A 14,194-nucleotide genomic window follows, 5' to 3' on the forward strand; every position below is an offset into this window, starting at 1 on the left:
ACAACAACAAAAAACTGCTTTAAGTGAGAAGTAGGCATTGGTCTGAAGCCAAAAAAGAAAAGAAACTGACATTAGCATCACAATGCTAATGTGTTTTCCAGCACACAGCTTTGACCTATTACAGTAGCTACAGTACATTTTAAGTATTGATAGTGTGCGAAGTACTATGTCTACTGGGTGCAAATGAATTAGCATAATGTAAACTCACCCCATTCCGTACAAATGTGCGCAACCGCAACATTCAAACAAGGCTACAAAGAAAACTAATGGGACTGTAGCGACTGTGTTGATGTCAAAATCGGGGGTGTGAACTAGGTTTCTATTCAAGAAATGGACAGTGACGGGGTAAGGGGGGATACCTAGTCATTTTTTTCGTCATCATTGCATGCGATCATCATTCTCAAAGCCGCTGTTTACTTTTAAGATCACTTTAGCACCGCCCTAAAAATATGATTCAAATTCGACACAAACCTTCAAATAGGTATAGGTATGTAATGAAATAGGTATGTAGGTAGGTAAATAGGTATGTAATGACACATATAAACTCTTAGTGTTTTATTTACATTTTAGAGGCGATAAGGTGATAAGTTGGACAGATCGAGTGGGGGAAAAAGCAGTTTTCCCACAGGACATCTCTCCTTCTCACTATCACGCATTAGTTTCGCTTCCCCACCCGCCATTTAAAAAAAAAAGACCCGGGGCTCATTGCCTGCTTGAATTTTGCAGAAACAGGCAGCGTTTAGGTCATGTAATTGATTATGTTGGAAAGGGGAGAAATTGTGCTTTACAATGGTATTGATAGTTGATGTGGAAGTATTACGTTTTTTGGGGCGCTAAAATAAGGGCAATTGTACGGACCAAGGCGATGTACGAGTTTACGTTACGTCGTTTGTCAGCTCCACATGGAACAGCTTTCATTTCTCCGTGACAGGCCCACAATCTGCCACTCTGCCATAAAGCACTGTGTCCCTGGGCAGTACCGTAGAGATGGCGTGCATCGACCTCTTCCTTGAGTCTGAGAGCTGGTCTCACCTCCGTTCTAGCAAAACGCATGCAGTAGTTCACACCACCACACTCACTGCCACTCCACGAACCGAAAGGCCACCTAATAAATGAAAATAAGTGTGTGTGTCGGGAGGGGGCTGTCAAATCTATGAACAAAATAATTATAAAAATGTATCCTACGGTAGATCCACGGAAGGAAACTAAACCATTACACTACGAACTCTGTTCCTAAAACATTGACTTCGACAGGGCATTTAGATTAACAGTCTGGAAGTGTTCGTTCCAAAATGATTTTGTTCATTCACTCAGTACTGATTGAATGTTTATTTCTCTTGCTTGGTTTAAATATAAATAGTCTAAAACAGTTGACTTGTTGAAAAATACTAATTTAATCACATAGCTAACCAAGTTAGCATGTCATTTTCTTTTGACTGTGCATAGCATGGCACACAATTTAAGCAAGCAGAGAGCGGATTCGATTAATCTGGCCCGGGATCATGGACTGGCAGCTCATGACGAGAGGCAGGGAATGTGTTGTGTAGCTCCAATCAAGTTGTTATGGTGTCATATTGGCTTAGATATGATGGTAGGAAGTTTGTGATAATTGTATATCAGTGTAGAGCATCCAAGTTGTGCATGCCAATCATCAGGTTTCAAAGGTGAAAAGGAAATATTTCAAAGCAATAAACCAATGTAATTGCATGGAAAAGCAGATGTGTATAAACATGTCTAGAGGTATTTTTTTATCCATACATTACTCCTGGAAGGGGCAAGGAAAGGCACGGGACTACTCCAACGATGGATATCATCCAAAGAATACCTACATGAGCTGCAGCAACATGCACCAGCACTCGCAATAACATGAGCTGCAGCAACATGCACCAGCACTCGCAATGAAGCACCTTTGGCAGAGATCACAGCCTCAAGTCTTCTTGGGTATGACGTTACAAGCTTGGCACACCTGTATTTAAGGAGTTTCTCCCATTCTTCTCTACAGATCCTCTCAAGCTCGGTCAGGTTGGATGGGGAGCGTCGCTACACAGCTATTATCAGGTTTCTCCATAGATATTAGATCGGGCTCTAGCTGGGCCACTCAAGGACATTCAGAGACTTGTCCCAAAGCCACTCCTGCATTGTCTTAGCTGTGTGCTTAGGGTCGTTGTCCTGCTGAAAGGTGAACCTCCGCCCCAGTCCGAGGTCCTGAGTGCTCTGGAGCAGGTTTTCATCAATGATCTCTTTTTGCTCTGTTCATCGTTCCCTCGATTCTGAATAGTCTCCCAGTTCATGCCACTGAAAAATATCCCCACAGCATGATACTGCCACCATCATGCTTCACCATAGGGCCAGTGCCATGTTTTCCTCCAGACGTGATGCTTGGCATTTAGACCAACAAGTTCAATCTTGGTGTCATCAGACCAGAGAATCTTGTTTCTCATGGTCTGAGAATCTTTAGGTGCCTTTCGGCAAACTCCAAGCGGGCTGTCATTTGCCTTTTCCATCTGGCCATTCTACCATAAAGGTCTGATTGATGGAGTGCTGCAGAGATGGCTGTCCTTGTGGAAGGTTCTCCCATCTCCACAGAGGTACACTGGAGCTCTGTCAGAGTGACCATCGGGTTCTTGGTCACCTCCTTGACCAAGGCCCTTCTGCCCCGATTACACAGTTTGGACAGGTGGCCAGCTCTAAGAGTCTTGGTGGTTCTAAACTTCTTCAATTTAAGATCGATGGAGGCCACTGTGTTCTTGGGGACCTTCAATGCTGCAGAAATGTTTGGATACCCTTCCCCAGATTTCCAAAGTCTGTGCCTCGCAATCCTGTCTCGGAGCTCTACAGACAATTCGACCTCATGGCTTGGTTTTTGCTCTGACATGCACTGTCAACAGTGGGACCTTATATAGACAGGTGTGTGCCTTTCCAAATCATGTCCAATCATTTGAATTTACCACAGGTGGGCTTCAAGGATGATCAATGGCAACAGGATACACCTGAGCTCAATTTTGGGTCTCATTGCAAAGGGTCTGAATACTTATGTAAATAAGGTATCTGTTTTTTGTTTTTTTATATAGATTTGCAAAAATGTCTAAAACCCTGTTTTCGCTTCTGGGGTATTGTGTTTAGATTGATGGAAATAAGAATAAGGCTGTAACGTAACAAAATGTGGAAAAAGTCAAGGGGTCTGAATACTTTCCGAATGCACTGTAATTAGTTACAGTTCATTAAGTCCTAATCTATGGATTTCACATGACTGGGAATACAGATGTGCATCTGTTGGTCACAGATACATAAAAAAAATTAGGGGTGTGGATAGGGCTGTGGTGGTCATGAAATGTCATCAGCCAGTGATTGTCAAGCAAATAAATGTCGTCTCACGGTCGTCTCATTGACCGTTAATTAACATAAACACATTTAGCATCTCCTGGCTAGCCCACCGATGCAGACCTTTGGAACATCTACATTTAAAAAAGTCTAATTAATCCATGTAATATAGCCTACACTTCACAATAAATCCATTATTTATTTTAGACAGGGCTAAAAAAAGAATAATATGAAGAAAATGTTGTCCATTTCAGATGAACAGAATAGCATACTGTGAGTTGTCCTTATGTTAGGTCCTGATCTGGCTATGCCAATTGACTGTGGGCTGCACTAGTTAATTCAGCCGACAAGATTTTCTTAGAATTCTGTGGCATTATTTTATAGTATGAAGAATACAATTGAACAAAGCTGAATAAAATAGAAAGGATATTTTACCCAAACAATGAGGGAGTGCGCACAAAGGCTATTCTGTGTTGAGTGGTTAACAAAGAAATAGGTATTCATTCCTCCATGCTTTATTTTGAGTTATTAATGTAACCTTGGGCTATATGTTTATTCATTGTAAGGCTTCATCATGCAACTCTAATAATGATTTGAAAAAAGTTGCTTGAAAAGTTCTGCTTAGTTATTTTTGCGCAGGATGTACACACTACAGCAGTTACTCGTTCACAATTTCACAAGCACTTGATAGTGCCTAGAATTTCCCGACTGCACCCCCTTCGTGTGGCTGTATTGCACCCTAAAAAAAAATCCATGCCTTTTGTGGGCACAACGGTGATCAGGTCATTCTCACAGGTTTCTAGTGAAGACAGACACATCCGGGACACTACTGTGCGCGTCCTTATCCGAGGTGCATATTGAAGATATTGGAAGAACTGTCCACATTCACTTTTCGTCAGCCAACAAGATGAGTAGGACTAACCAACAGCAAAATCACTGGCCTGTGTCAATCTACTATTCTGTTGTGTGCGAGAAATAAATATTCCAAACAGTCTGGGACAGTTGTGGGATGCGATAGATCCCAAATTAATATAACCGCTAGCATCAAAAAAACTTTTATGCAATGTGGCTGATGCAACAGATTAGAGCATTTAGTTTAAAATGTTGATACATTATCAGGCTATTTCTTCACATTATAAGTGCAGCAATGTGCACATGGAAGTAGGCTATAAGCTTGAATGCTCCATTAGCGGAAAACACAATTATCAAAAGTGACCGCAAATGCAATTATGCATGTAATGCTTTTATTATAAAGGTGCATTTTCATGGTGACTTGAGCTTCATTTTATTTGGCCAGTTTAGTTGTGATACAAACCTTATCAAAACATATAGGCCTATGGGCTCGGCTACATGAGGTTAACGACTAGGATTCTAAAAAGTGGCAAACAAAAAGGCATTGTTTCTTAAACTGGGCATCATTCACAAGTGATAATATATAATTCACAAGTGATAGGCTAATAGTCACCCAAATTACTATTCTTGATTTAATCTTTACATATATTATTTAGTGTATGTGTGAAATTTGTTTGGATTTAGAATGGACCATTATGCATCCAACAATACATGTAATCTATGCACTTAAATAGCGAATGGAGGACGCTTTTCCCGTGGTTAATTTTCTTGCCAGCCAGGTAGGCTATATTCCTGTTTTAAATATAAGCAATGTGCTTATATTAGGAAAGTTGATAAATAAATATAGTAGGCCTAGCCTATAGAAAGCTGATGGGATCCTCCTCTTTTTAGTAGAGGCCATCACTCTGTTTTCTCACGCAATCTTCTGATAAATCAACTGTAAATGTCGGTGTTCCTCAAGGTTCCATTTTAGGACCACTATTGTTGTCACGATATATTTTACCTCATGGTGATGTCATTCGGAAACATAAATGTTAACTTTCACTGCTAGGCGGACGATACACAGTTGTACATTTGGATGAAACATGGTGAAGCCCCAAAATTGCTGTCCCTGGAAGCCTATGTTTCAGACATAAGGAAGTGGATGGCGGCAAATGTTTTACTTTTAAACTCGGACAAAACAGAGACGCTAGTTCTAGGTCCCAAGAAACAAAGAGATCTTCTGTTGGATCTGCCAATTAATCTTGATGGTTGTACAGTCATCTCAAATAAAACTGTGAAGGACCTCGTTACTCTGGACCCTGATCTCTCTTTTGACAAACAAATCAATAATATTTCAAGGACAGCTTTTTTCCATCTTCGTAACATTGCAAAAATCATAAACTTTCTGTCCAAAAATTATGCAGAAAAATGTATCCATGGTTTTGTCACTTCTAGATTAGACTACTGCAATGATCAACTTTCTGGCTACCCGGATAATGCACTAAATAAACTTCAGTTAGTGCTAAACACGGCTGCTAGAATCTTGACTAGAACCCTAAAAAATGTATCATATTACTCCAGTGGTAGCCTCTCTACACTGGCTTCATGTAAAAGCTAGGGCTGATTTAAAGGTTTTACTGCTAACCTACAAAGCATTACATGGGCTTGCGCCTACCCATCTTTCCGTTTTGCGCCTTCCGTACATACCTACACGTGTGCTACGGTCACAAGATGCAGGCCTCCTTATTGTCCCTAGAATTTCTAAGCAAACAGCTGGAGGCAGGGCTTTCTCCTATAGAGCTCAATTTTTATGGAATGGTCTGCCTATCCATGTGAGAGACGGAGACTCGGTCTCGACCTTTAAGTCTATTGAAGACTCATCTCTTCAGTAGGTCCTATGATTGAGTGTAGTCTGGCCCAGGGGTATGACACTGAACGGAAAGGCACTGGAGCGACGAACCGCCCTTGCCGTCTCTGCCTGGCAGGTTCCCCTCTCTCCACTCGGATTCTCTGCCTCTAACCCTATTACGGGGGCTGAGTCACTGGCTTACTGGTGCTCTTCCGTGCCATCCCTAGGAGTGGGTTGAATCACTGACGTGATCTTCCTGTCCGGGTTGGCGCCCCCCTCGGGTTCATGCCGTGGGGGAGATTGTGGGCTATACTCGGACTTGTCTCAGGATGGTAAGTTGGTGGTTGAAGATATCCCTCTCATGGTGTGGAGGCTGTGCTTTGGCAAAGTGAGTGGGGTTATATCCTGTCTGTTTCGCCCTGTCCGAGGGTATCGTTGGACAGGGCCACAGTGTCTCCCGACTCCTGCGGTCTCAGCCTCCAGTATTTATGCTGCAATAGTTTCTGTCGGGGGGCTAGGATCAGTCTGTTATATCTGGAGTATTTCTCCGGTCTTATCCGGTGTCCTGTGTGAATTTAAGTATGCTCTCTCTAATTCTTAATTTTTCTTTTCTTGCTCTTCTCTCAGAGGCCCTGAGCCCTAGGACCATGCCTCAGGACTAACTGGCCTGATGACTCCTTGCTGACCCCGGTCCAACTGGTCATGTTGCTGCTACAGTTTCAACTGTTCTGCCTGCGGCTATGGAACCCTGACCTGTTCACTGCTACCTTGTCCCGGACCTGCTATTTTGGACTCTCTCTGTACCGCACCTGCTGTCTCTAACTTTGAATGATTGGCTATGACAAGCCAACTCACATTTACTCCAGAGGTGCTGACCCGTTGCCATTGATTATTATTATCTGACCCTGCTGGTCATCTATGAACGTTTGAACATCTTGGCCATGTTCTGTTATCTCTACCTGGCACAGCCAGAAGAGGACTGGCCACCCCTCAGAGCTTGGTTCCTCTCTAGGTTTCTTCCTAGGTTCAGGCCTTTCTAGGGAGTTTTTCCTAGCCACTGTGCATACATTTGCATTGATGTCAGAGTGATTAGAGGGACAATAGAGTGCTGAATACCAGGCAGTTAGCAAGTTTGGTAGGATACTACCAAACTTATGTATATGTCCAGCAGCAGCATCAGAGCTTGGAGAATCCTAATTACAGTGAATTCAGAGATATAAGCTTTTTGTGCATATGGAACATTTCCGGGATCTTTTATTTTAGCTCATGATACATGGGACCAACACTTTACATGTTGCGTTTATATTTTTGTTCAGTATAGTTCATCAATGTATCATCATGGTCAGCTATTGAAGTAATACATTTTGTCTCTGAGGAATCAAAGGGTACGTTCCTAAATTCCCTCTGGCTTTCTACTCAGATTTCAGAGTGCTCTCATTCGTAAATTCATTGTTTCCAACAGCACAGTTACAGTCACCAACACTCTAGATAACACGTAAACAGCCTAACCACCTCTGCTAGGGTGAGTAAAATGGTCAGAGTGAGGTGTTCTCTCATTTGTCTGGAAGTAGTTAGCAAGCTCACCAACTTTAGCCAGTTAGTCTTTAGTCCTTGACTGCCATTGTGAGGTCATAACGCTTGTATCAACCCTACTCCTCTGACAGAGCTTCTAGTGTGCACTCTGAACACTCCGAGAACCCACCGCTCTGAATTTACGAATTGACAATCTGACAACTCTCTCAATTCACGAACGCACCCAAAGACAACCCATATGATGCTAGCCTGCCAGCACCTTAATTGTGATCCTATGTTTGTGGATTTAAGGCATTTGATTCAGTTGGCCATGAATTGTTGCTAGCTAGACTCAGCAACATTGGTCTCAGTGAAGGGGAAGTAAATTGATTTAGACAGAACACAATGTGTATATACTAACAATTACAAGTCTAGCTTTCTTGAGATTAATAGAGGTGTGCCCCAGGGTTCCATTTTAGCTCCTGTGTGGTTCTCAATTTGTATTAATGATTTGGGAAATGGGATGCAACCAGCAAAGTTACATCTATAGTGCTGTGACAAAGTATTTTCCCCCTTTCTAATTTCTTATTTTTTTGCACATTTGTCACACTTAAATGTTTCAGATCAAACCAATTTTAATATTACACAAAGATAACCCAAGTAAACACAAAATGCAGTTAAGTGATAATGTTATTTATTAAGAGAAAAAAAGCTATCCGAAACTTCATGGTCCTATGTGACAAAGTAATTGCCCCCCCCGCCCCCCGTGTTAAATGAATTTAATCATGAATCTGTGGTTAATCAAATTTTTTGGAAAGCCGAGTTCAATTTCACTAGCCACTCCCAGGCCTGATTACTGCCAGACCTGTTGAATCAAGAAATTACTTAAATAGAACCTGTCTGACAAAGTAAAGTAGGCAAAAATACCTCAAAAAGAAGGACATCATGCTATGATCCAAAGAAATTCAGGAACAGATGACAAACAAATGAATTGACATCTATCAGTCTGGAAAGGGTTACAGAGCCATTTCTAAAGCTTTGGGACTCCAGCGAACCACGGTGAGAGCCATTATCTACAATTGGAGAAAATTTGAAACAGTGGTGAACCTTCCCAGGAGTGGCCGGCCTACCAAACTTACCCCAAGAGCGCATCGACGACTCATCCAAGAGGTCACAAAAGAACCCTCAACAACATCTAAAGAACTGCAGGCCTCACTTGCCTCAGTTAAGGTCCGTGTTCATGACTCAACCATAAGAAAGAGACTGGGCAAAAATGGCATCCATGGCAGAGTTCCAAGGAGAAAACCACTGCTGACCAAAAAGAACATAAAGGCTCGTCTCACTTTTGGCAAAAAAACAAACATTTTGACGATCCCCAAGACTTTTGGGAAAATATTCTGTGGACTGATGAGACTAAAGTTGAACTTTTTGGAAGGTGTGCATCCCGTTACATCTGGCGTAAAAGTAACACAGCATTTCAGAAAAAGAACATCATACCAACAGTCAAATATGGTGGTGGTGGTGTGATGGTCTGGGGCTGCTTTGCTGCTTCAGAACCTGGACGACCTGCTGTGATATATGGAACCATGAATTCTGCTCTCTACCAAAAAATCCTGAAGGAGAATGTTCACCTCGCAAGTCCACCTCTGAATGGTTAAAAAAAAAACTAAATGAAGGTTTTGGAGTGGCCTAGTCAAAGTCCGGACTTGAATCCGATTGAGATGCTGTGGCTTGACCTTAAAGGCGGTTCATGCTCGAAAACCTTCCAATGTGGCTGAATTAAAACAATTCTGCAAAGAAGAGTGGGCCAAAATTCCTCCACAGCGATGTGAAAGACTCATTGCAAGTTATCGCAAATGCTTGATTGCGTCTCCTTTGTCACATAGGGCCATGAAGGGTCGGATAGCTTTTTCCCTTAATAAATAAAATGATCACTTAAACTGCATTTTGTGTTTACTTCGGTTATCTTTGTGTAATATTTAAATGTGTTTGATGATCTGAAACATTTAAGTGTGACATGTGCAAAATAATAAGAAATCAGGAAGGGAGCAAATACATTTTCACAGAACTGTATATGCTGATGATAAAGTCATATAATCATGTGCTCCTTCTCTGGTTCAGGCTGTTGAAGAGCTCAATACTGCTTTTCAGTCACTGCAGGCCTCCCTTTATGGTCTCAAACTAGTCTTGAATGTACAAAAAACTAAATTCATGATCTTTAACAGAGCTCGAACACTGCCAGAGTTGCCATTGTCACATCTGGTGGCTTATCCTTTGAAAAATGGCATCCTACAAATACCTAGAGTTGAAGTCGGAAGTTTACATACACTGGTTGGAGTCATTAAAACTTGTTTTTCAACCACTTCACAAATTTCTTGTTAACAAACTATAGTTTTGGCAAGTCGGTTAGGACATCTACTTCGTGCATGACAAGAAATTTTAAAACAATTGTTTACAGACAGATTAATTCACTGTATCACAATTCTAGTGGGTCAGAAGTTTACATACACAAAGTTTACTGTGCCTTTTAAACAGCTTGGAAAATTCCAGAAAATGCTGTCATGGCTTTAGAAGCTTCTATTAGGCTAATTGACATCATTTGAGTCAATTGGTGGTGTACCTGTGGATGTATTTCAAGGGATACCTTCAAACTCGGTGCCTCTTTGCATGACATCATGGGAAAATCAAAATAAATCAATTGTAGACCTCCACAAGACTGATTCATCCTTGGGAGCAATTTCCAAACACCTGAAGGTACCACGTTCATCTGTACAAATAATAGTACACAGGTATAAACACCATGGGACCACACAGCCGTCATACCACTCAGGAAGGAGATGCATTCTGTCTCCTAGAGATTAACGTGCTTTGGTGCGAAAAGTGCAAATCAATCCCAGCACAACAGCAAAGGACCTTGTGAAGATGCTGGAGGAAACGGGTACAAAAGCATCTATATCCACAGTAAAACAAGTCCTATATTGACATAACCTGAAAGGCCGCTCAGAAAGGAAGAAGCCATTCACTGAGAAATGTCCTCTGGTCTGATGAAACAAAAACAGAACTGTTTGGCCATAATGACCATCGTTATGTTTGGTGTAAAAGGGGGAGGCTTGCAAGCCGAAGAACACCATCCCAATCGTGAAGCACAGGGGTGGAAGCATCATGTTGTGGGGGTGCTTTGCTTCAGGAGGGACTGGTGCACTTCACAAAATATATGGCATCATGAGGAAAGAAAATTATGTGGATATATTGAAGCAACATCGCAAGACATCAGTCAGGAAGCTTGGTCGCAAAAGGACAATGACCCCAAGCATACTTACAAAGTTGTGGCAAAGTGACTTAAGGACAACAAAGTCAAGGTATTAGAGTGGCCATCACAAAGCCCTGACCTCAATCCTAAAGAAAATGTGTGAGCAATACTGAAAAAGCGTGTGTGAGCAAGGAGGCCTACAAACCTGACTCAGTTACACCAGCTCTGTCAGAAGGAATGGGCCAAAATTCACCCAATTTATTGTGGGAAGCTTGTGGAAGGCTACCCAAATATTTGACCCAAGTTAAACAATTTAAAGGCAATGCTACCAAATACTAATTGAGTGTATGTAAACTGCTGACCCACTGGGAATGTGATGAAAGAAATAAAAGCGGAAATAAGTCATTCTCTCTACAATTATTCTGACATTTCACATTCTTAAAATAAAGTGGTGATCCTAAATGACCTAAGACAGGGAATTTTTACTAGGATTAAATGTCAGGAATTGTGAAAAACTGAGTTTAAATGTAATTGGCTATGGTGTCTGTAAACCTCCGACTTCAACTGTAGGTGTATGGTTTGATGACAAGTTGTCCTTTAAAGTTCATATGGATAATCTTGTGAGGAAGCTTAAATTGAAATGGGGTTTTTACTTTCGTATTAAGGCTTGCTTCCCGCTTATGGCTAGAAAGAAGCCGGTTCAGGCCACTTCTCTCTGTAATTGATTATGGTGACTTGTTGTATATGCATGCAGCCTCCTCCGTCTTTGAGACTGGACTCTGTTTATCATGCATCCTTGCACTTTATTACAAATGCCAAGTCACTCACCCACCATTGCACCTTGTATCAAATGGTAGGGTGAACCTCACTTTATATGCTCAGAAAGCTAAATTTGTATGTGTTCATCTACAAAGCCCTTTTGGGTAAACTCCCTCTTTACCTCTGTAGTCTGGTCTCCTTCACCACCAGCAGTTACCATTCCTGCTAGGGGGTTCCTACTTAAAGTCCCCAGGACATTCACAGTATTAGGCAAGACTGCCTTCTCTTCTTGCACACCAGAGGCATGGAATAGTCTACAATCCATGCTTTATCTAGATACAGTGCCTTGCGAAAGTATTCGGCCCCCTTGAACTTTGCGACCTTTTGCCACATTTCAGGCTTCAAACATAAAGATATAAAACTGTATTTTTTTGTGAAGAATCAACAACATAAAGCAAAATCTACAATGGAATGGTTCAAAAATAAACATATCCAGGTGTTAGAATGGCCAAGTCAAAGTCCAGACCTGAATCCAATCGAGAATCTGTGGAAAGAACTGAAAACTGCTGTTCACAAATGCTCTCCATCCAACCTCACTGAGCTTGAGCTGTTTTGCAAGGAGTAATGGGAAAAAATGTCAGTCTCTCGATGTGCAAAACTGATAGAGACATACCCAAAGCGACTTACAGCTGTAATCGCAGCAAAAGGTGGCACTACAAAGTATTAACTTAAGGGGGCTGAATAATTTTGCATGCCCAATTTTTCAGTTTTTGATTTGTTAAAAAAGTTTGAAATATACAATAAATGTCGTTCCACTTCATGATTGTGTCCCACTTGTTGTTGATTCTTCACAAAAAAATACAGTTTTATATCTTTATGTTTGAAGCCTGAAATGTGGCAAAAGGTCGCAAAGTTCAAGGGGGCCGAATACTTTCGCAAGCCACTGTATGTTAGTGCCACTGAATGAATTTAAAATATTGATGGAGACACTATGGAGGAATGTAAATGTTTTTTTGGGGGGCTGGATCATGTTGTATTGTATGTTTTAATTCTGTAATGCATTGATTGTTGCTGTCTTCTTGGGCAGGTCTCCCTTGAAAAAGAGACTGGGTCTCAATGGGCTTTTCCTGGTTAAATAAAATATATTAAAAACAGACTTAACACTGTGCTCACTGTTCAGCATTGTTTCAGGTTAAACCAGGCTGATATGATGCTAATGCGAATAACTTCGTTAACTTGAGCACAGAGAACATGATGTGAGAGAAACCAGAATAATACTCTGAAATCCAATTAATCATGACTCCTCTGCTCTCTCCTCCATGTTGGCCCTAGTTAAGATGCAGGCACCCATAATGAATCATGACTTAGTGGTTTAGAGCAGAGCAGAGACCAGATCAGTGTTTCCTTCCAGCTGTTTGCCTAGCTTCCTTTTCTTACCATTTTTTATCTTTTTTTTCTTCTTCACATTTGTAAACGACAACATCAGATATCGTATTGCCCACAAGCCAACTCGTACTCTTAACTTCCATTTGAACATGTTAAAAGTAGGCTAACTAATGACTTGATCAGCCTGTTTCTAATATTCCAGTTCATGCAAGAATGGAAAATAACCATGCTGGTGTGTTAAGATATGAATCAAATAAAACAGCAGTGTTGTTTTTTATTATGATGTAATTAAAACATAAAAGGCTATAAAAAAAACACCATGACCTCAAATGTGAGGACTAGAGGCTGTCAATTGGAAAGGATGCCCATGTGGATTGACGTACAGTAACAACGCTGATACCCGCGCATAGCTGAAGTTGCAATATCTTTTGCAACATTGTGGCCCAAACACACTAACGTAGACTACTGCATTAATCTCACTGTTATAATAAACGCCCACATCGTCTGCTCTTGACACAATGCCACAGTAACAAATACCCATAGATCTCACACAACGTATATCATTTAGGAACTTACTGGCATATTTATGCGTAGGATTCCCTTTTTCTTCGAGTTATCCTTCTTGTTAGACTCCATCACCGTGCTCCCCATTTTCACACTAATAATGCTATTTTCTTTATTTTTAACGAGCAAGATCAAGTTTGGGTAAATTGCGTGGCATATGCCATACGTCTTTATGTGTAAAAATAAGTTTCAAGTCAAAGTTCTTTCAAAGAAATTAGTTAATTTACCAGGAAGTATACTGCACTACCGACGCATTAGGCCTACCTACCGCTGTATTGACATCACCGAGACTGAGCGTGCTGTTTCAACATAAAACATAGGGTGTGCTACAACCTTGCCTTGACTCAGGGATAAACTTAAAATAGTAAACGCAACTCTGGAACACTCCAATTAGTAGGCTATGATATGTTAAGTTTCGTATGGTATGTATTTATTTGTGGATGTCCCTCATTCATGTTGTATGGTATCTTACGAATTACAATGCATATGATATGTTAGGAACTGTAATTCGTACAATATGTACCAATTTGTAAAACGTATGATATTGTTATGAGTGGAGATCCCTATCTTGTTACGTCTATGATTGATGGCTTACTGGCCAATCAGATGAGAGCTCTGTGTTTATATTGTTTGCACACTTGTTTAAACTTCAGGTTGCTGGTGTTGTGCCGAACATCTCCACCTGACAGAATCTATTTGTTTCAAGTGTATTAAGTCTA

At 41.0% G+C, this 14,194-nt stretch overlaps 1 protein-coding gene across 2 annotated transcripts in view; it reads right to left on the reverse strand.

Moving 5' to 3' along the window:
* LOC109872034 (5'-AMP-activated protein kinase subunit gamma-2) overlaps positions 1–13,805 on the reverse strand; it is a 60,269-nt gene extending 46,464 nt beyond the window's left edge. Inside the window, exon 1 of one of the 2 annotated variants that reach the window (XR_004205816.1) lies at positions 13,488–13,799. Coding sequence is in view for 1 of the 2 variants with exons in the window: in XM_031807074.1 (XP_031662934.1) it covers positions 13,488–13,562 (75 nt within the window). In the remaining variant the exon portion in view is untranslated. Of the gene's footprint in view, positions 1–13,487 lie in introns of both variants that reach the window. The other variant, XM_031807074.1, reaches the window with a different exon arrangement.
* Positions 13,806–14,194: the final 389 nt, after the last annotated feature.

Source organism: Oncorhynchus kisutch, linkage group LG27 (genome assembly GCF_002021735.2).
Source record: "Oncorhynchus kisutch isolate 150728-3 linkage group LG27, Okis_V2, whole genome shotgun sequence".
Lineage (NCBI taxonomy): Eukaryota > Metazoa > Chordata > Actinopteri > Salmoniformes > Salmonidae > Oncorhynchus > Oncorhynchus kisutch.